Source organism: Musca autumnalis, unplaced genomic scaffold (assembly GCF_047663935.1).
Source record: "Musca autumnalis isolate F117 unplaced genomic scaffold, ASM4766393v1 scaffold_1, whole genome shotgun sequence".
NCBI classification, from domain to species: Eukaryota; Metazoa; Arthropoda; class Insecta; order Diptera; family Muscidae; genus Musca; species Musca autumnalis.
This window is the reverse complement of record NW_027411644.1, coordinates 90921369-90941856: the sequence shown is the minus strand read 5'-3', so window position 1 is coordinate 90941856 and position 20488 is coordinate 90921369. Positions and strand designations below refer to the sequence as shown.

The window sequence follows — 20488 nt, the reverse complement described above, 5'->3', positions numbered from 1 at the left end:
ATTTCAATATCAGCGACCAAAAGATATTGAAAAAATAACTAATTTTAATTAGTCAATTGCCGAATCAATAGATTCTAGTTGAACAATTTAGTTCATTTTCGAAATCGTTTCAGTTAGTTCCACCCTTTCAATTGAACCGGTTTTATAGCTTAGTTCTTCGTTCACTATCTAGTTTTTAGTTTCAATTGTTGTTGAAAAAATAACTAATTTTAATTAGATTCTTGCGGGATCTATTGAGTTGTACAATTTAGTTCATTTTCGAAATCGTTTCATTTAGTCCCTCCCTTTCGATTGAACGGGTTTTATAGATTAGTTCTTAGTTCACTATCTAGTTTGTAGTTCCAACTGTTGTTGGAAAATTACTAATTTTAATTCTGTGTGGTCAATAATAGGATAATCTTCCAGATTTTAGAATAGTATAAAAGTGCTCCAGCTAATTTGATTGAAATAGCTTGAAAATATAGATTATAGTTTAGTTCAATTGTTCATCGGTTCAAAATTGTTCAAAAACTCGTTCATTTTTATAGCAATGGTCAAAAGATATTGTAAAAACAAGTAAGAACGGCTTAAGTTGGGTTGGGCCGAACTTGTTATACCCTTCACCACGAGTATTGAAGTAAATGGAACAGTTAGTTTCCTTTCGTTTATGAAGAAGACTAAAGACCAAATTTCAGCAGTTTAGGTAAAACAATGTGGCTATCCTTCAAAATACCGGAATTCGGGAGGCACCGTTCTAGACTCAAAGAAGACTAAATACCAAATTTCCGATATTTCGGTAAAAATCGCCAAAATACCAAAAATCAAGAGGTACACTTCTATGGGGGATATAGGAAGACGTGGACCTGTACGGTTAATTCTCTTCTAGAATATCTTAAAATCCCATGGAAGACTAAATAAAAAATTTCAGCCATTTCGGTGTGTTGCTGTGGCCACAACCTCCAAAATACCGAAAATCGATAGTTACCGTTCATATAGTCCCCATATGAAGGCGTGGACCTATACCGACAAATTTAGGGAGGAAAGTTGAATCCCCCTCAACGAAGACTAAATACCAAATTTCAGCTATTTTGGTAGAATATTGAGGCCACAACCTCCAAAATACCGAAAATATGGAGGTACCGTTCTATGGGTGCTTTATTAAGGCGTGGACTTGTACCGACAAATTTCTGGGGGAAAGTTTTATACTCCCATCGAAGACTAAATACCAAATTTCAGCCATTTTGGTAGAATATTGAGGCCACAACCTTCAAAATACCGAAAATCGGGAGGTACCGTTCTATGGGGGCTATACGAAGGCGTGAACCTATACCGACAAATTTCTGGGGGATAGTTGTATTCCCCCAACGAAGACCAAGTATCATATTTCAGCCACCGATCAGCATATCGTCACCTGAAATGCCCCAAGACGTGTGGCCACTTATTGAGCACCAAAAAGCCATTTTTCATAATTTTTTTACAAGAAATCTACCAAACTTTTTAGAATATGTTTTCATCTGAAAGGTCACGCCTTGAGCTAACTTCGGATTTTTTTAATCTTGCATAGTTTTCTGACAAATGCCCTCCTACGAAACACTGTTTTTAATAAAGCAGTTGCGGTGCCCACTGTAGCTCGAAAACGAATTAACCGATCAGCATATCGTCACCTGAAATGCCCAAGGACGTAACCCTCAAAGCGTTACGTTGAGTTTTACGTCTTTGGGCATTTCATGTGACGATATATTTGTGTGGGATCATTGAGAACCTAATAATCTTGTCCTTAAGCGAAACGGAATTAAAAATATCCATATATAAAAGGGGTGAACTGTTAAAGCAAATGTTTCGATTTTAAGAAAAAATTGGATAGTTTTTCGGACATTAATCCGTCAAGGTCTCTCGCGTAAGGACTAGATTTTTATGTGTATAGTAATCCCTTAAAAACATATGAATATATGAACTTCCATGTTCGAGCTACAGTAAGCACAGCTTTGAATAGGTTTGGCAGGGCAGTTGTAAAGGTAGAGTGTGTCATGCGGGCCTCTGCTGCATGCTGGGCAGATGATTTGCACGGTATCATCGATCCTTGCCCTATAGGAATGCAGACGGCTGCACTATCCCGAGCGTAGTTGAGCCAAAAGTACTCTGGTTTGTCGTGCCAGCTGAAGCCTCTCAGCAGCAATATACGAGTATGGTGGATGTTCTCCGAGGACGGCATGCACCCGATAGTCGTTTATAGCATCTGCGACTATATCCGTAGGAATGCTATTTAAACATGTTTCATAAGGGTTGTCTCTTTGTAACGTTGGATCATGAAGATCCCTCCTGACATGCCTGGGTGGCGGGATCCTATCCACAATATGGTAATTAGGTTGGCTCTCAAGGTAACAACCGAGCAAGTACTGCAACGAAAGTATGTCATTGTGTTGCTGTTCCCGAAGAATCGTTCTCTCCTCATGGTCTACCGAAGACATAGCGAGGCACCCTGTTATTCTCAGGGCGACTTTCTTACAGGTTTGAATATTTTTCCATCACATTGCGCTTATATTTTTGGATCAAACTAGTGCGGCATAGCTTACCACAGACCTACCTATCGCGTTATATGTTGTCAACAAGGTTCCTTTATCTGCACCCCAAGTGCTGCCAGCTGGGAACTTGAGGACCTTGTTCCTACATCTTAGCATATTCTCGAACGTGAACATATATGTGATCCCTAACCTGCTACCATCGACCATGGTATTTAATTCCATGCTCACCTCTGTAGTCCATGTGGTGAACAGAGTAGTCGTAGATTTAGTGGCGGATATTTGTATAGTCCTTGCGTGGAAAAAGGTGGTAAGATCAGTCAAATATGAGTTCAGCCTTTCAAAAATTACATCGGGGAAAGTACCCGACACCAATATCGTACAATCAGCGGAATACAGAAGAGGTAGAGGTTAAACAGTTTCGGAGATATCATTCCACTTTGGAGACTCCCTGTTTCACTCTTGTTCCTAAATTGCACGTACGACTGGCGACCACACATATAATTGATTATCCAATGTTTCAAACTCGGCAGGAGGTTGTCTGCTCGATGTCCTCAAACAGCGTGGAGTGCTTGACAGTATCAAAGGCTTTTGATAAGTCAAGCGCAACCATCACTTTTCTATCACAAGGCTTGCTCAGCTTGAGACTAATATGTGTGGAGATGCCGTGTAGCGCTGTTGTGCTGCTGATGATCGGCAACTGGATAGCTATTTCTGACGCTATTTCTGTAGGACTAAAGTCTCAAGGTCTTTGCTACGGGCGACAAAAGCGAACTCGGCCTGTACGATTCACCTTTGCTGGCATCTTTACCTGGCTTCAGTAACCCAGTAGCACTCTGCCCATTTTCCAGACTTCAGGAACAATGAGGGTGGCTAGCGACAAGTTGAAAACTTTAGTGAGATACTCGACTCACGGCTAATCCAGCTGTTTCAGCATTACCATGGAGATTCCATCAGGGCCCAACGCTTTGGTGATTTATTATTCGCAACATCATCCATTGTAAACTGTGGTGGTTTATCCTCGGCAGGAAAATATCTAAGCCCTGTCATTCCCGAGTTGCTCGACAAATTGTGGATTAAAATAACTTGCGCAGCTCTTGGGATCAATCTGAGTAACATCGTTAAACGTGGCTAAGGTCCAATCTTCCTTCTTCCCAGGTTTCAAGAGTGACTTAACCTTTGCTCAAAATTCCTGTATTCCTGCTCCAATGTTGCAACTCTTCAGATGATCTAATTTATCCGGTTGTGCTCACCGACCAACGTGTTATCTTTCAGTGTTAGCTCCCTGACTTCGGGGTCACTGGGTTTTGATTCGGTGAAGCTCATTACTCTCATTTGTTAGTCCCACCGCCCTGCCGCGAAATTTGGTTTCACTTCTGGTATTCGAGGAGTAGGTATGTAATCGGCTGCAGCGTTTGGGCTACCGAACACGAAAGTGGGGCAATCAGAGTTGATGAAGTCGGCCAGTCTGGTGATGGAAACTATTATAAGGAGATGGCCTGACTAAAGAGAAAGACGGTTTGTCAGGAGACGTCATTTGTCATACAAGGTGAAACCATGGTTAGTCTGGCGAAATGTGTCACTCTCAGCTAATTTTGACAGGGGCGTCCTCGATGCAAAACGTAGAGCTATCAATCTGCACAGCTATCGTTTTACCTCTCTGGTCGTTACCGGGGACCGCATGCCACATCTCGTGATGTGTATTAAAGTCCCCTCAGACCACCTACAGAATAATTCGATCAGGAGGGTTGCCAGATCGACTAAAAAGTACCAGGTCGTATTAACAGAAATCATGATCACCTAGGTCGATAACCGGGGTCTATAAGCGGGTTATTTAACTCAAATTTAATTGAGGGATAAGGGCATTATCTAAAACAAAACGAAATATGGCACAAAAGTACAAAAATCAGTTAGAAATGCATACAACCAGTCTAGAAAAAATCTCTAAGTTTTTGGGCTTCCATGGTAGCACAAAAGCATTATTTTCCCGTCGCTTAGAAAAATGTACCACCGCATTACTTCAGAGTACGCGAAATGGTTCCATTGGCACATAGCATACTGTTCTATGTAATATAATTCTCTTAATTGATTTTGACTTAAAAAAAAAAACAAGTTTAGTGGCCCGGTTTGAGACGTAATGATGTGACTAAACTCTCAAAATACAGAAAATCGTGGACCTAACCTACACATTTTTGGTGGAAAGTTTTATAAGCCCAACGAAAACTTAATAATAATTTTATATTTAGGCCTCAACCTTCAAAATACCTATCGGTAGAGGCTGTTCTATGGGGGGTATACTGATAATTCTCTTTTGGAATGTTGTATACCCCCAAAGAAGACTAAATGCCAAATTTCATCCATTTCGGTTTGATAACGACGCTGAAACCTTCAAAATTCCGAAAATCGGAGGACCGTTCTATGGGAGCTATATGAAGACATGGACCTAAACCGACAATTTTCTGGTTGAAAGTTTTGTACCCCCAACGAAGACTAAATAACAAATGTCAGCCATTTCGGTGGGATATAAAAATGCCAATAATCAGGAGGTACCGTTCTTTGGGGGCTAAATTAAAACGTGAACCGATATAGTCTATTTTCAATACCAAACTACCTACAAGAATAACAAACTACTATACCGAATTATAAACCTATATTTTAAATATTCCGAGCTGTACCTTGATTTCAACAGACAAACGCACATGGTTATATCGACTTGAAATTTTAAGTTGCTCAACATTACAGGGCCTCCGACGAATGTTTCGATGTGTTACAAACGGAATAACAAATTTAATTATACCCTCCATATTATCGTGGATGGTATAATAAAATAGTTCATCTCGTGAAAACGCTACAGTGTCTTAGAGGCAACAATCCTATCTACCTAACAAAGAAAAAATTATCCTAATATGGATTACTGTTTCTGAGAAAAAAGTTTGTCTGACTTCCGAAACGTCAGTTGCTTTGTAGTCGTGCATGAAACTAGGGGTTCTTAGATCGAGTTCCATACCAGAGTAATTTTATGAAATTGCAGTAGTGGGGAACTCGATCTAAGAACTCCTAGTTCCATGCACGACTACAAAGCAACTGACGTTTCGGAAGTCAGCCTATTTTTTTCTCTAGAAATTTGCAAAAACTACATATTCTCCCAAATAGGAAAAAATAGTCGTCATTGGTGACTTGCCACGCCCACATATTACAATATTCTGACGTAACTTTTTGATTTCATTAGTTTTAGGGCCGTTATTATATGTTTTTTTCTACCGGATGGATTAAAAATATAATTTTTCCATTAAAAATTAATGTCAAGAAGCTCCTCCTTGAACTTTAATCATCACTTTTAATTTTAAGTTAACCGGAGCGCTATAAATCTGTTCGATAAATCCAAACTACAACAAAAGAAGACTTATAATAATGGGAGTTAATATGTTTTCCATCAATTTTGACATATAAATTTGTAATCGGTGATGACAAAAAACTGGAGTTTTGGTCAAGAAAATAAATACTGGATCATTGTACGCCACTCAAAAATTGAAAGGTATTTTAAAGTAAATATTCAGAGGCGTTATAAAGGCTGGTCATATCGCCTTTATATTAGATTTGTCTTCCAATTTCCAACTACAAAAATTAAAGAATTTAGTTTTAGGCCTTCTTGGGGCGTTTCCGATAGATTTTGGCTACAGCTACATCGACCCTTGGGTGCCACCGTGGTGCAATGGTATGCACGCCCGCCTTGCACGCAGAAGGTCGGGGGTTCGATTCCCCGGCCAAGCAACATCAAACATTTTTCAACGGTGGCAAAATACCCCTCAGTAATGTTGGCGACATTTCCTGAGTATTTCAGCCTTGAAAAACTTCTCCACAAGTGGTGTCTTATAAGACACGCCGTTCGGACTCGGCGATAAACTGTAGGTCCCATATCATTGAGCTAAATATGAATCGGGGTGCACTCATTGATATGAGAGAAGTCTCCCTTGTCCCGTATGGGATGTTGTGGAACAATGTTGTGTTGTTACATCGACCCTAATATATAGGTTAACTTTACATTAAGCTCTCAGGACATGTTTGAAGCCCTTGACAGACCATACGAAAACCAAGAATCGATTACTGTAGGGTTTTTGACATCTTATTTCGACATATTTCGTGGTGTTTAATTAATTTGTAAGTCTTTTCTTCATATTAGTATTTCAACATTTGTTTGAAATAAAGTGAACATCTTTAAATGAGATGGAATCTTCGTTTGAGACTGAGAACTACGGGTTTTTGTCCACTTTAGAAATACCCCCAATTTATCCAACACTATTTATATTTAGACTTTTTCTTGTCAATTCTAGAAACTAGCATCTTAGATATAAAGTACTTAATACACAGAAAAAAATACTGTATTTTAGGAATAGTGTTCATAAAGTCTTGTCAAGGTTCAAATTTCTGCATTTCAAGAACTCCTTTTATAAAGCAAAAAATACTGCTTTCTTCTGAGAGATTGAAAAAAACAATTTTGGAGAGTTTTTTTTTTGTTTTTTTTTTTTTTTGGTGCTGTTTTTTATTAATCCTGCTCTACAAACATTTCTCTGAATTGTGGAAGATTGTTCGCTCATATTAATCTTCTGTGATTCCAACTGCGATCATTGGACGATTGTTTACATTTTTATACCCTCAGCATTTATGCTAACGAGGGTATATGTGCCTCATCGAAATAATGGTTTTACACCCCAAGTATGTTTGGACGAAATGTGTTTCAGACAATTTGGAGTCGATTGAGCAATGTCCGTCCGTCTGTCTGTCTGGCTGGCTGGAGCGCACGATAACTCTCGAACGGATGAACCGATTCGTTTCAAATTGGCTTTCGTAATATTTTGCCCAAACTTAGTTTAAGTTCGAAGATGAGCTATATCGGTCCACTCCTTCCGGTACCTCCCCCACAAAAGTTCGAAAATGTTCGGAAAATTTTTGCGCACGATAACTCTTGAAGGGAGTAACCGATTTGGTCCATACTTTGCCCATCGTGGAGCGTGTACCAGACTTAGATCAGGATTTAATATGGACTCAATCGGTCCACTCCGTCGGGTACCTCCCACACAAAAATCAACATCTCTCGAATCGCTTTGATTTTTGCTTTAGCAACTTGTATTCACTGCCCTCCATACGACGGTATAAGTTTCATCAGGGGCAAGTCCATACTTCCTGAGAAAATATCCTGAAAGTTGCAAAAAAAACCCCTATGACACCGTGTGAGGAGGTTGGAGGGCAAAATAACTCTCGAACAGGTCTGCCGATTCGGTCCAAAGTTTGGCCTTAGTAATATTTTGTCCAAACATAGTTTATGTTCGAAGATAAGCCATTTCGGTCCACTCCTTCAGGTACCTCCCCCACAAACGTTCAAAAATGTTCGGAAAAATTGTGCGTACTATAACTTTTGAAGAGAGTGGCCGAATTGGACCATACTTTACACATCTTAATATATCTACCAGATATAGATCAGGTTCAAATATGGACTATATTTGTCCACTCCATCCGGTACCTCCCACACAAAATTTCGGATACATGTTCACTTTAAGACCTGCTTTCGAATAACTTTGATTTTTGTTGAAGCAACTTGCATTCGCTGCCTCAATTGCGATGGTAAAAGTTGTTTCAGGAGCAAGTCCATACTTACTGAGCAAACATCCCTGAAGTTGTAAAGAACCCCTATGGTACCATATGTAGAGGCTGGAGATCCATTATTTTTAGTATCTCCTCCGCAAAACTTTTGATCTCTAATCCTAATCAACATTTTTGTCAGTTCAAACGCCCAAAATTTTTAAAACTCCCTAAATACATGCGTTTTTTGGGAAAAAATTGTTTCAATATACACAGGCTTATGGTATATCTCTGTCGGCAAAGCCGACTGATACTTTTTTACTTATTTTCTTAGATTTTTTAAATGATCCCCCTAGTGAATAACAGAATACTCTTCTGGAAGAGCAGATAATTGTCACTGACATTTTTTATTTGGATGTATATAATTCTCATATACACTTTCGACAGAATTTTGATATAAATGTCACGCATAATACACTACCGCTCACTTGAATAGAACCCCCCTACAATTTTTTTTTCAACCTCCATTTTTTCCAAATTATACAAGATATGAAATGTTTAAGTTTTATTATATTGTGCTTCATGTGTTTGGAGTAAACTTAGTCATTCATTTGCCTTCAAATCCAATTTGTGTAAGAATTATGCAAGGAAAACAAAATAAAGTCAAAAATTGAAGTAAAAAAATTGGCTCATTTGAATAGAACCCCCCTTTAAAACTTGGGAATACAGAAAGATTGTAGTAGAATATCGATGCATATTTACTCTATATTGAAAACGAAGTACTTTCAGTAATATTCAGTAAAAGTATATCCCTCCTGATTAAGGATACACCCGTATATCCTGCTTTGGCAAGGATTCTTTAAATAATCGGGTGTAATACCCAAAAAAGCTTGCTTTTTTCATTCAACAAGTTTATTTTTGGAAGCGTGCTGTCTCCGTTAGTCGTATATTTTACGCATAAATCATTCCCATACATTTTAGAGAATATTTACCACTGTAGAATAAGGCGGAACCGCAAGGATTTTCGCATTTCTTTTCAAAATTTTAAGTTGTTATGACTCGAAGTGTACAAAAGTTTATAAAATCGTGATGAAATTTCCACACGGGATATCCAAAAATGTTACTCACTACTGAATATGTCTGTTTCAGAACTCCTTTATAAATTTCCGTACGCATTAAGGTGAGTAAATTGACGCTCATGTCCTTAATAATTAGTAATGCCTTCCAGCACCACAAAAGCACATTCATCGCTACAGAAACAATTTAGAAGATAGTCTTCCATTCAATAGACGCGAAAAAAATAGTTCTATAGTTATGCAATTGTTTACTTAATAAGGATAGTCCTTACTAATTATGAAGGACTTGGGCGTCAATTTCTTTCACCCAAAATGCGCACGACAATTTACAAAGGAGTTCTGAAACAGACATATCCAGTAGTGAGAAACATTTTTGGATATCCCGTGTGGAAATTTCATCACGATTTTATAAACGTTTGTACACTTCGAGTCACAAAAACTTAAAATTTTGAAAAGAAATGCGGATGTCCTTGCTGGACCGCCATATTCTAGAGTGGAAAATATTCTCTAAAATGTATGGGAATGATTTATGCGTAAAATGTACGACTAACGGAGACAGCAATCTTCCAAAAATAAACTTGTTGAATGAAAAAAGCAAGCTTTGTTGGACATTACACCCGATTATTTAATGAATGCTTGCCAAAGCAAGATATACGAGTGTATCCTTAATCAGGAGGGATATACATTTACTGAATATTACTGAAAGTACTTCGTTTTCAATATAGAGTAAATATGCATCGATATTCTACTACAATCTTTCTGTATTCCCAAGTTTTAAAGGGGGGTTCTATTCAAATGAGCCAATTTTTTTACTTCAATTTTTGACTTTATTTTGTTTTCCTTGCATAATTCTTATACAAATTGGATTTGAATGCAAATGAATGACTAAGTTTACTCCAAACACATGAAGCAAAATATAATAAAACTTAATAATTTCATATCTTGTATAATTTGGAAAAAATGGAGGTTGAAAAAAATTTTGTAGGGGGGTTCTATTCATGTGAGCGGTAGTGTATTATGAGAATTGGCAAACACAACGCGTGCCCAGGTTTTGCCGAGTTTAACTAGAAATACAACAAAGTGAATGAGGAAGCAGTATAACTAACCACCAACAACATAAGGACTAATTAAAAATCATAACAAGACAGAAAAGAAAACAAAAGGGGGTAATAAAACTCAAAGACAAGAAATGAAAAAAACAAACCCCAAAGAATAATTCTATTTTTTTTACTTTTTACTTTATATTTTAATCTTCTAAAGATCTTCCAGATGATTAATCTGCGATTCTTCCTCGGGATTCGCTTCCTAGACACAGTTACTTTATGGAAGAAGATCTTTAAGTGCGCTCTTCCGCGATTGAATTGATCTTCCCCGCGATTATCGTTAAGGGATTGAAAATTTAAAAAAATGTTTGTAGGGGCCAACTTTTTTGAAAATGTTCGCGGGAATGATCAACTCAATCGCGGAAGAGCGCACCTAACAATCTTCTGCGAATCTCCAACATAAAGTAACTGAGTCCAGGAAGCGAATCCCGAGGAAGAATCGCAGTTTAATTATATGGAAGATCATTAGAAGATTAAAATATAAAGAAAAAAGTAAAATAAGAGACGATGAGACCATTCAAAAGAAAACGAGAACAAAGCTGAGAGCATTTACCAAACAAGAGAGCAAATATGAGAGCAAATAATGGGAATATAGGGAAAATAAGAAAGTGATTTTGCATCTCATGAAAATCTTACATATTCTTGAAAAAATAGTGGCTTTCGGATGGATATGAGAAAATACACATGTATCTTATGGTACCTGTACAGTATGAAAACGCTACATCACGAACGAAAATATGTAAAAATTCTTGAAATATATGTTTCTGTGTACCACGACATTAAAAAAAATCCCATTTAAAGTTTAATTAAAAAATGTTAGTTTTTTTTTTCAAAATAGTCTGGCTGTTGTTGTTTTAATATTTTAAAATTAAGTCATTAAACAACTATTATAAAAAAAAAAACTTTTTTATACCCAAAGCTCGAAGTATAAAGGTGAACAAAGTAAAAAACTTCAATTGGATTAAGCCAGACTATTTTGAAGAAACAAAATTGTAACAGCTATCCCAATAAAAACGCCACCAATGTTAAAAAATTTTATATTTTTTAATGTTTTGACCACCACTGTATTATAACTAAAAATAGATAATAAAAATCTACGAATTGTTGGTTGTTATCTTATGTCCAAAAAACAATGACCCACAACTTCCGTTTTTTTGGAAAAGGAAATCCCTTTCCACTGTTTTCAAAGAAATCACATAGTTGTTATGCTGACCTCGGCGTGTGAAACAACAACAGATGTTATCAATTATTGATCTGCCACCAGCTAAACAAAAAAAGCGATTCAACTTATACGCCGTACATAATTGGGTCATGCAAATCTCATGTTGCTGTTTTTTGTGTTGTTTCTATTTCTTTTTTAACTGTATAAAGTGTTATTTGTACATACACAATTACTCTTTTCCACCCGCAGTTTTTACATTTTTTTTTTTTTTTGCTCATAGAAAATTCCTGACCAGAATGAGTAAAAACAAAATTCAAACAAAACCAAATTCATCCTTTCACACACATCGCAAAAATATGTGTATATTGCCCCATATAAATTCACACTTCATTTAAATTCTCTACCACAAATAGAAAAAATAGAAACTGAAAAAAAAATTCTCACATTCATCCTCCTCAGCTGTAGTTTGATGGAGTTTTTCATAGAATAGTGAAAAAATTAAATTTTTATTTAAAATATTTACATACATAGTTTTTTTGCTGTTGGAATTTAAAGGCCAGTATCGAATGAAATACAAAAAAATCATGAAATCAATAAAAATAAAATAAATATTTTGAGATCAATGACCGCATTCAATTTTCAAATAAGGAATAATTGATAGAAGTAGAAAGGGGTTATTTTAATATGTACAGTATGCAAAACTCATATTCGAACACCCTTTAAAAATGAGTAAAATCGTTATTTATAGCATATATTGCAGAAACAAGTGCATTAATTTATTGGATAGTGAATACCTATGTATATACATGTATATATATGTATATAAATAAAAATCAAATGTCGTTCGTTGGTAATGGCATCAGTTGAGAACGGCTGGACCGATTTGGATAATTCTTTTTTGTGAAATGTTCGTCATAGCCCAACATAGGTTTTTATGCAAAGAAAATTTGAACACGTCCACTTTTTTCAATTCTAATCGTTTCTACAAAAAACTACTGAACTGATTTTCTCATGGAATGTACAGGGACGACCCTCGGTGAAAATAGGCTACATAATTTGTTTAATTTCCGAAGGTGCGGGGTTCTTCCCATATACCCTATTTCTTTAAAAATGCTATATCTACATATATAAATACAAATCAAATGTCGTTCATTGGTAATGGCATCAGTTGAGAACGGTTGCACCGATTTAGATAATTCTTTTTTTTTTTTTTTTGAAATTTTCGTCATGACTCTACTTAGGTTTTTACGCAAAGAAAATTTGACCATGCCCACTTTTTTCAATTTTAATCTTTTCTACAAAAACTACTGATTTTCCTGAAATTGTCATGGACTGTACCGGGATGGCCCCTGGTGAAAATAGGCTACATAATTTCTTGAATTTCGGAATCCTTCTCGATTTGACAATTGACCGAAGAAGTGAGGTAGAAAATACCAATTTTTTAATTGTCAAGCATAAAGTCCATAAAAAATTGGCATTAAAACTCATTACAACGGGCCAGAAACGCGGACAAAGGTCTGCGAGTTTAAGAATAATTTACATGAAACAAAAATATATTTTAACTACGCCATTTTCACATGTAATTCGAATACTTTTAGTTGTAATTCTAAATATTTCAGTTGTAATTTGAGAATTCCAATTGAATTTGAACTATTTTCGAATTATTTCATTTGTAAATTGAATTTTTTCATTTGTAATTCGAATTTTTCCATTTGAAATTCCAAATGAAACTTTCGTTTTCACTGTGCGACACGAAAAAAATTAACCGTATTCTGACACCGCAGTGTGATAGAAGACGAAAAATAAGAAGACACGTGTCCCGGCGTTTTCCCTGTTACTTCGAATTTCGCGGTTATGGCCAATGACCTGAGGCCTTGATGTTAAAATGGATCATTTTATTAGGCTCACATCTTCTAAACCGCTAAGAATTTTGGTAAATTAGCTTTCCTATTGCACCAGTCTGTCCAATACAGACCTATCTCGCTTGAGCCTGTCTCTAATGACCCGTACATGGAATGTATGGGGGTAGCAGTCAGGTGTAGAACTGCCGATATAGAGTTGCTGAACGAATACATTCCCCCGAGAAAAATCTGTATCTCAGATACCGTGCCTAAAATTAGCCCGCTTTTGGAAGGTCATAATTGTCTGGTACTGGGGGTTTTTATGCGCATAATGAGATGTGGCATTCGGCCCTCAGAAATGACCAGCGAGGTACAGCGCTGGCTGAGCAGATTGCCAGCTCTACGTTTTGCACGGTCAATGAGGACGCCCCTACCAGAATTAGAGGAGAGTGTCACAGCTCGCCAGACATAACCATCGTGTGACCTGGTCTGACAAATGACGTTACCTGGCAACCAGTCATTTCCCTTGGATCAGACCATCTCCTCATAATTGTCTCCATTAGCAGACCACCCGATTTCATTACCTCTGAACGCCGCACACTCGTCAATCATAAGAAAGCTGATTGGCCGGGTTTCAGAGAGTTCACCAATCACCGTTTCAGAGAACTGCCCAATCCTTCTGATGTTCGGATAGCGGAAAGGACGTTCCGAGACATCATCACTGCTGCAGCCGCACGCCATATCCCTGCTGGTCGAATACCCGAAGTAAGACCAAACTTCCCAGCAGAGGCGACGGGATTAAGAAATGAGCGTGATGAGCTTCGTCGAACCAACCCCAATGACCCCAGAGTCAGGGAGCTGACACTGGAAGATAACAGGCTGGTCGGCGAGCATAAGCGGAACAAGTGGTTAAATCATCTGAAGAGTTGAATTGTGGCCAACTTGTCGCTATACACCCTCATTGTTCCCGAAGTCTGGAAAATGGGCAGGGTGGTCCCACTACGGAAGCCCGGCAAGGATGCCAGCAAAAGTGAATCGTACAGGCCGATTTCGCTTTTGTCGCCCGTAGCAAAGACCCTTGAGGCCTTAGTCCTCCCCAGTATCAGAAACAGCTATCAAGTTGCCGATCATCACCATGGATTCCGTAAGCAGCATAGCACGACAACTGCGCTGCACGCCTTTACCACACACATTTGTCAAGGACTCAACCAGGGACGGCCATGCGATAGAACGGTGATGGTGGCGCTTGACTTATCAAAAGCCTTTGATACAGTCAGACACTCCACGCTGTTCGAGGACATTGAGCAGACAACCCTCCGGCCAAGCTTGAAACGTTGGATAGTCAATTATATGTGTGGACGCCAGTCTTACGTGGAACTCAGGAACAAGAAGTCCAAACCCCGTAGAGTGAAACAGGGAGTTCCCCAAGGTGGGGTGATATCTCCGGAACTGTTTAACCTCAGGTCAGGTACTTATCCTGATGACATATGTGAGAGACTGAACAACTATTTTTTCCATTCGAGGAATATGCAGATTTCCGCCACAAAATCAACAGCCACTCTGTTCACCACATGGACAGCGCAGCTTGGAAAAGAATTGAATGTCGTGGTCGACGGTAGCAGAATTCCGACCACAAACTGCCCCAAAATTTTAGGGGTTACATTCGACACTACTTTCAAGATGTGCGCGCACGCCACAGCTATCTGCGACAAACTGAAAAGTAGGAACAAGGTCCTTAAGTCCCTAGCCGGCAGCACTTGGGGTGCAGATAAAGAAACCTTGTTGGCCACATATAACGCGATAGGTCGGTCTGTGGTAATCTATGTGGCGCCACTTTGGTCCCCGGGATTATGTGATACGAATTGGAAAAAGATTCAAACCTGACAGAATGCAGCCCTGAGAACAGCAACAGGGTGCTTCCTCAAGTCTTCAGGGGAACATCTACATGAGGAGGCAACGATTCTTCCAGTAAAGCAACACAATGAGATGCTTTCGTTGCAGTACTTGCTTGGATGTTACCGTGAGAGCCATCCCAATCACCATCTGCTGGCTAGGCCCGACACATTCAGGCATATCAGGAAGGATATTCATGCTCTAGAGAGGGAGGTCCAAAAATATAGGAGAGAACCCCTAGATCAACAGGCATATCAAGCAGGTTTAAATAGTATTCACACGGATGCAGTTGCCAAGGCCTTAAGCAGTTATAGTGTGAATAAAGTCCTTGAAATACATCCCCCATCTATAGCAGCTGGGGAGCGTCAGCTGTCACGACAAACTAGAGTAGTTTTGGCTCAACTACGCTCGGGATATTACAGTCGCCTCATTCTTATTGGGCGGAAATCGAACGTGCCGTGCAAGACATCTGGCCAGTATGCCGCATGGGATATTACAGTCGCCTCATTCTTATTGGGCGGAAATCGACCGTGCCGTGCAAGACATCTGGCCAGTATGCCGCATGGGCCCGTACGACACAAAACACCTTTCCAACTGCCCATCCAAACCTACTCATCTAACTCTAGTGGATCTGTGTTTTCATCCCATCGAAGCGATAGAGCCAGATTGAACAGAAGAACGAACATACAAACATAATCAGGGCAATCATGAATATTTCCCTCGGAATTTTCCGCACGGAAAATAATTTAAAAATTGAAAACTCCTAGGGTCAGTTAAATATGCAATATTCTCGCCGAATCGACAAAAATATTCTCTTTTTGGACATAACTATGGAAATAAAAAATTGGGGAATGGGAATAAATTCCGCACGAAATTTTTAATCATGATTGCCCTGAATAATAAACACTGTTACAACAACAACAACTTGTTCCCAAAAATTTTAAATTTTTTTGTGGAGGATGTCGAAGTAATGGACCAATATATACCATATTCGAAACTAATCTAGGTCTGGAAGAAATATTACGATGTGCAAAGTTTGGACTAAATCGGTTACTCCCTTCGAGAGTTATCGTGCGCACCAGCAGACACATGGGCAGGGCTAAATCAACTCAAAGCTGTCGTTAGCCCAAAGACGGAGGCAAATGCAATATCGGTTACTTTATAATTCACAAAAACAACAATCCGTATAGGATTTGCTTGTTTTCTTCATGTAAAAATCTGAGGCTATATATCTCTGTCAACAAATCCGACTTCGAAAATAGAATATTACTTCTATAAGCAATGGCCAAACCCCTTAGAAAATGCTAGTCATATTTTCTTAGTGTCTGGGCCATGTAAAACTTCTCACAAAAGTTATGTCACACAATGTTCGACATGCCGTCCTTTAGATTCTGAAATTTTTTTCATTTAATAGAATTCGATTGCCCTCGGTGATGCTAGAAAAGTCATAAATTTTTCACCTGTGTATGTTTTTGGATAATAGATTTTAGCTTTGTTTTTGACGTTTTCTATATAAAAACACAGTGCTAAATGAAATTAAATTTGCCTTTACAATGAGGAACACCTTAAGACATTTCTGGTACGTATTTGGTTTAAAAAATGTATTAGTAGTGAGTAGATAGACTACAACTCATTGAGGCAACCACAAATCGGCAACATAACAAATTATTCTCATCTATTAACCTCGGATTGGCTTGGTTTGAAAAAAGTTATCAATACTAATACCTAACGCTACAATAATGTTATCCTTAATGTAGAACAAATTCGTGGTTATCTACATGCATACATTGCTGCAGCAATGTTCTAAATATTTGGAAATGTAAATCAATGAAGGGCACCAAACCCAAAACCAGGCATAATTCCATATGACCGAGAATAGCTGAGCATTACACAGATTGTGTATGTGAGGTTATCAGCTGTTCATGGACATATCCAAAGATGTCTGTATTGGTGCCCTACCCTAATGTGATGTGATTGGTGCCATACGAAACTTTTTGTGAATAATTTCCGTGTATGATACTGTTAATTACAATAATATATGTATACAAATTTTACCAAAAAAGTATCTGAATAAAGACTCTTTGTTTTACATTTTGGATGACTTGACAAAACCTAACCCAACATTTTCTACCTAATATAACATTTCTACATAAACATAACATTTAACAATTTCACTTAAAATCTACTGACAATTTCCTTAAAAATGGAATGCAACAATAATATACATATATTTACGATAATCCATAAACAAATAAAAGTTCACTACCTCAAATTCTAAAAGCTTTGTAAATTATGCCAACTACGCAGCAGCGAAAAAAATTCAATATCGATGCAAAATAAAAGTAAGAAATGCGAAATGCAACTATGAAATGTTGATTTTGATGATGCGGGTGATGACAAAGAAGATGACGAAGATTTTTTCCGTTTCTTTATTTTGATATTTTGGCATTTTTGTGGTATTAGTTGTTTTCTTTTTTTTTTGGTTTTTGTCTTAAGCTGATTATGAAAATATTTATTCTACCTCCAATTAACGCTGTATATATGCGCCGCCGCTGTTGCATCTTTATATACAATTCTTTATTTTATATATAATATATAAACAATCTATAAATGTGTATATAGAGTGGATGTCTTCAAATTTTGTCAATCACAAGCAATTTCAATTCCATTTCCAATGGTGTTCGAATAGACAAACGGTTCACCGACTTGTAAATTTTCCGAAACATCCATCATCCCCCCAAAACGAATCTGCATTGATATCTACGCCATTATATCGATCGCTTGAGTGATTGGTTGTTAATCGAGATTTTTTGTTTGTTTTCTGTTCAAAACTAGTTCCCGCACCCCCACCATTGCCATCGCTGGTGCCAAAGGCTCCTCCACCACCACCACCACCATTGGGAGCCCCAGGTGATGTCCAGAAGTTAACGGAAGCCCAAAAACAGGCATTGGAAAAACTGAAGTAAGTACAAAAATTGTAGCTGAGGAAAGGTGGATAAGCATCTATGGTATCTATATAAGCTGGATAATGTGTATCCACCTTATCCAAATAACTGGGATATGTAGTTTGGCCTAAAAGCAATAAATAATAATGTAATTACGTGAATCTAAAAATTTGGATAAACAATTTTCGTTATTTAAATAATTCGAATATCTAAAGTGGATAAGGTATCCGCATTATCCAAACAATGTGGATAATGTGTCCACAATATCCAAACATAGCAGAATATATATCGACTTTATCCACACAATGTGGATAATGTATCTACATTATCCATGCAATGTAGATAATGTATTTACATTATCCAAACAACGTTAATAATGTGTACATCTTATCCAAACAACGTGGATAATGTAGCCACATTATCCATATTATTCAAACAATTTGGACAATGTATCAACATTTTCCACACAAGGTGTATAAGGTGTCCCAACAACGTGGATAACGAATTCACATTATCTAAACAACGTGGATAATGTGTCCACTTTATCCAAACAAAGTGCATCATATATCCACATTATCCAAACAACGTGGATAATGTATGCACATTATCCACACAACGTAGATGTGTCCACCTTATCCAAACAACGTAGATAATGTATCCACTTCATCCAAACGACGAGGATAATGTATTCACATTATCTAAACTACGTGGATAATATATCCACATAATCCAAACAACGTGGATAATGTATCTACATTATCGACAGCACGTGGATAATTTATCCACATTATACAAAAAACGTCGATAATTTATCCACATTATCCAAACGACGTGGATAATGTATCCACATTATCCAAACGACGTGGATAATGTATCCACATTATCCAAACGACGTGGATAATGTATCTACATTATCTAAACGACGTGGATAATGTATCTACATTATCCAAAAAACGTCGATAATGTATCCATATTATCCAAACAACGTGGATAATGTATTTACATTATCCAAACAACGTGGATAATGTATTTACATTATCCAAACATCGTGGATAATGTATCCACATTACCCAAACAACGTAGATATTGTGTTCACCTTATCCAAAGAACGTAGATAATGTATCCACATTATCTAAGCAACGTGGATAATGTGTTCACATTATCCAAACAATGTGGATAATGTATCCATATTATCCAAGCAACTTGCATAACGTATCAACATTATTAAAACAACGTAAACAATGTATACACATCATCAAAACAACGTAGACAATCTATCCACATTATCCAAACCATGTGGATAATATATTCACATTATCCGAACAACGTAGATAATGTGTCTACATCATCTGAACAACTTTAGACATTGTCTAAATAACATGGATAATGTATCCACATTATCCAAACAACGTGGGTAATGTATCTACACTATCCAAACAACGTGGATAATGTATTTACATTATCCAAACAACGTGGATAATGTGTCCACATTATCCAAAGAACGTGGATAATTTATCCACATCATCAAAACAACGTAGACAATCTATCCACATTATCCAAACAACGTAGATAATGTATCCACATTATCCAAACAACTTGGATAACGTATCCAGATTATCCAAACAAGGTGGATAATGAGTCCACATTATCCAAACAACGTGGAAAATGTCTCCACATTATAAACAATGTGGATAATGTGTCCACATAGTGAAAATAATGTGGATAACGTGTCCATTATCCGCGTCGAAAATGTATCCAGATTTTCCCAACAATCCAGATTTTCCCAACATAATGTATCCAAATTACCTAAACCACGTGGATAATGTATCCACAGTTAGAAACCAACTGCTTGCAGTTATTCTCAAGGAATATCCATTTCTAATAAATCTCATTACTCTTCCCCTTTCGTCTTGTAGAAAACGTCCCCGACATCGTCCCGATTGGTCTGAAATGATGAAGGAAGTAGAAAGTGGCAGGAAACTGCGACATGTCGAATGCAATGATAGGTAAGAATGAAAAATAAATCTATGAAGTAAAAAGAAAGAATTAAAAATAATAATTTCCATTTCAGATCTCAACCCATACTTACATGCAAATCCATGACCAAGGTGGATAATAAATTCATTTATGAAACAGAAAAGCAAAATTCCCACAATAAATTATTGCAACAAATTCAATCGGGTGTACGATTGAAGCCAACGCAGACAAATGATCGCAGTAAACCATTTATTGAGGGTTTGCGGAAATTCCGTCGCCAAATGACCATTGAGGAACAATTGCAGAAGTCGCAATCGAAAATCAATATGTTGGCAAAGCAGGCAAGTGGGGCAGCATTGGCTGGGGATGTAAGTTAAATAAAGAAGATTTTTTTTCTAGAGAAAATAAAAATAATA

At 37.5% G+C, this 20488-nt stretch overlaps 2 protein-coding genes across 25 annotated transcripts in view; one reads left to right on the top strand and one right to left on the bottom strand.

Annotated features, from left to right (window-relative positions):
• LOC141403271 (uncharacterized) overlaps positions 1 to 20488 on the bottom strand; it is a 189229-nt gene that overhangs the window by 162462 nt on the left and 6279 nt on the right. The window lies entirely within an intron of this gene.
• sals (sarcomere length short) overlaps positions 1 to 20488 on the top strand; it is a 56815-nt gene that overhangs the window by 30332 nt on the left and 5995 nt on the right. For all 23 annotated transcript variants that reach the window (XM_073985347.1, XM_073985429.1, XM_073985352.1 and 20 more), the window contains 3 exons: positions 17986 to 18112; positions 20012 to 20101; positions 20167 to 20440. In XM_073985347.1, coding sequence (XP_073841448.1) covers positions 17986 to 18112; positions 20012 to 20101; positions 20167 to 20440 — 491 coding nt within the window. The remainder of the gene's footprint in view (positions 1 to 17985; positions 18113 to 20011; positions 20102 to 20166; positions 20441 to 20488) is intronic.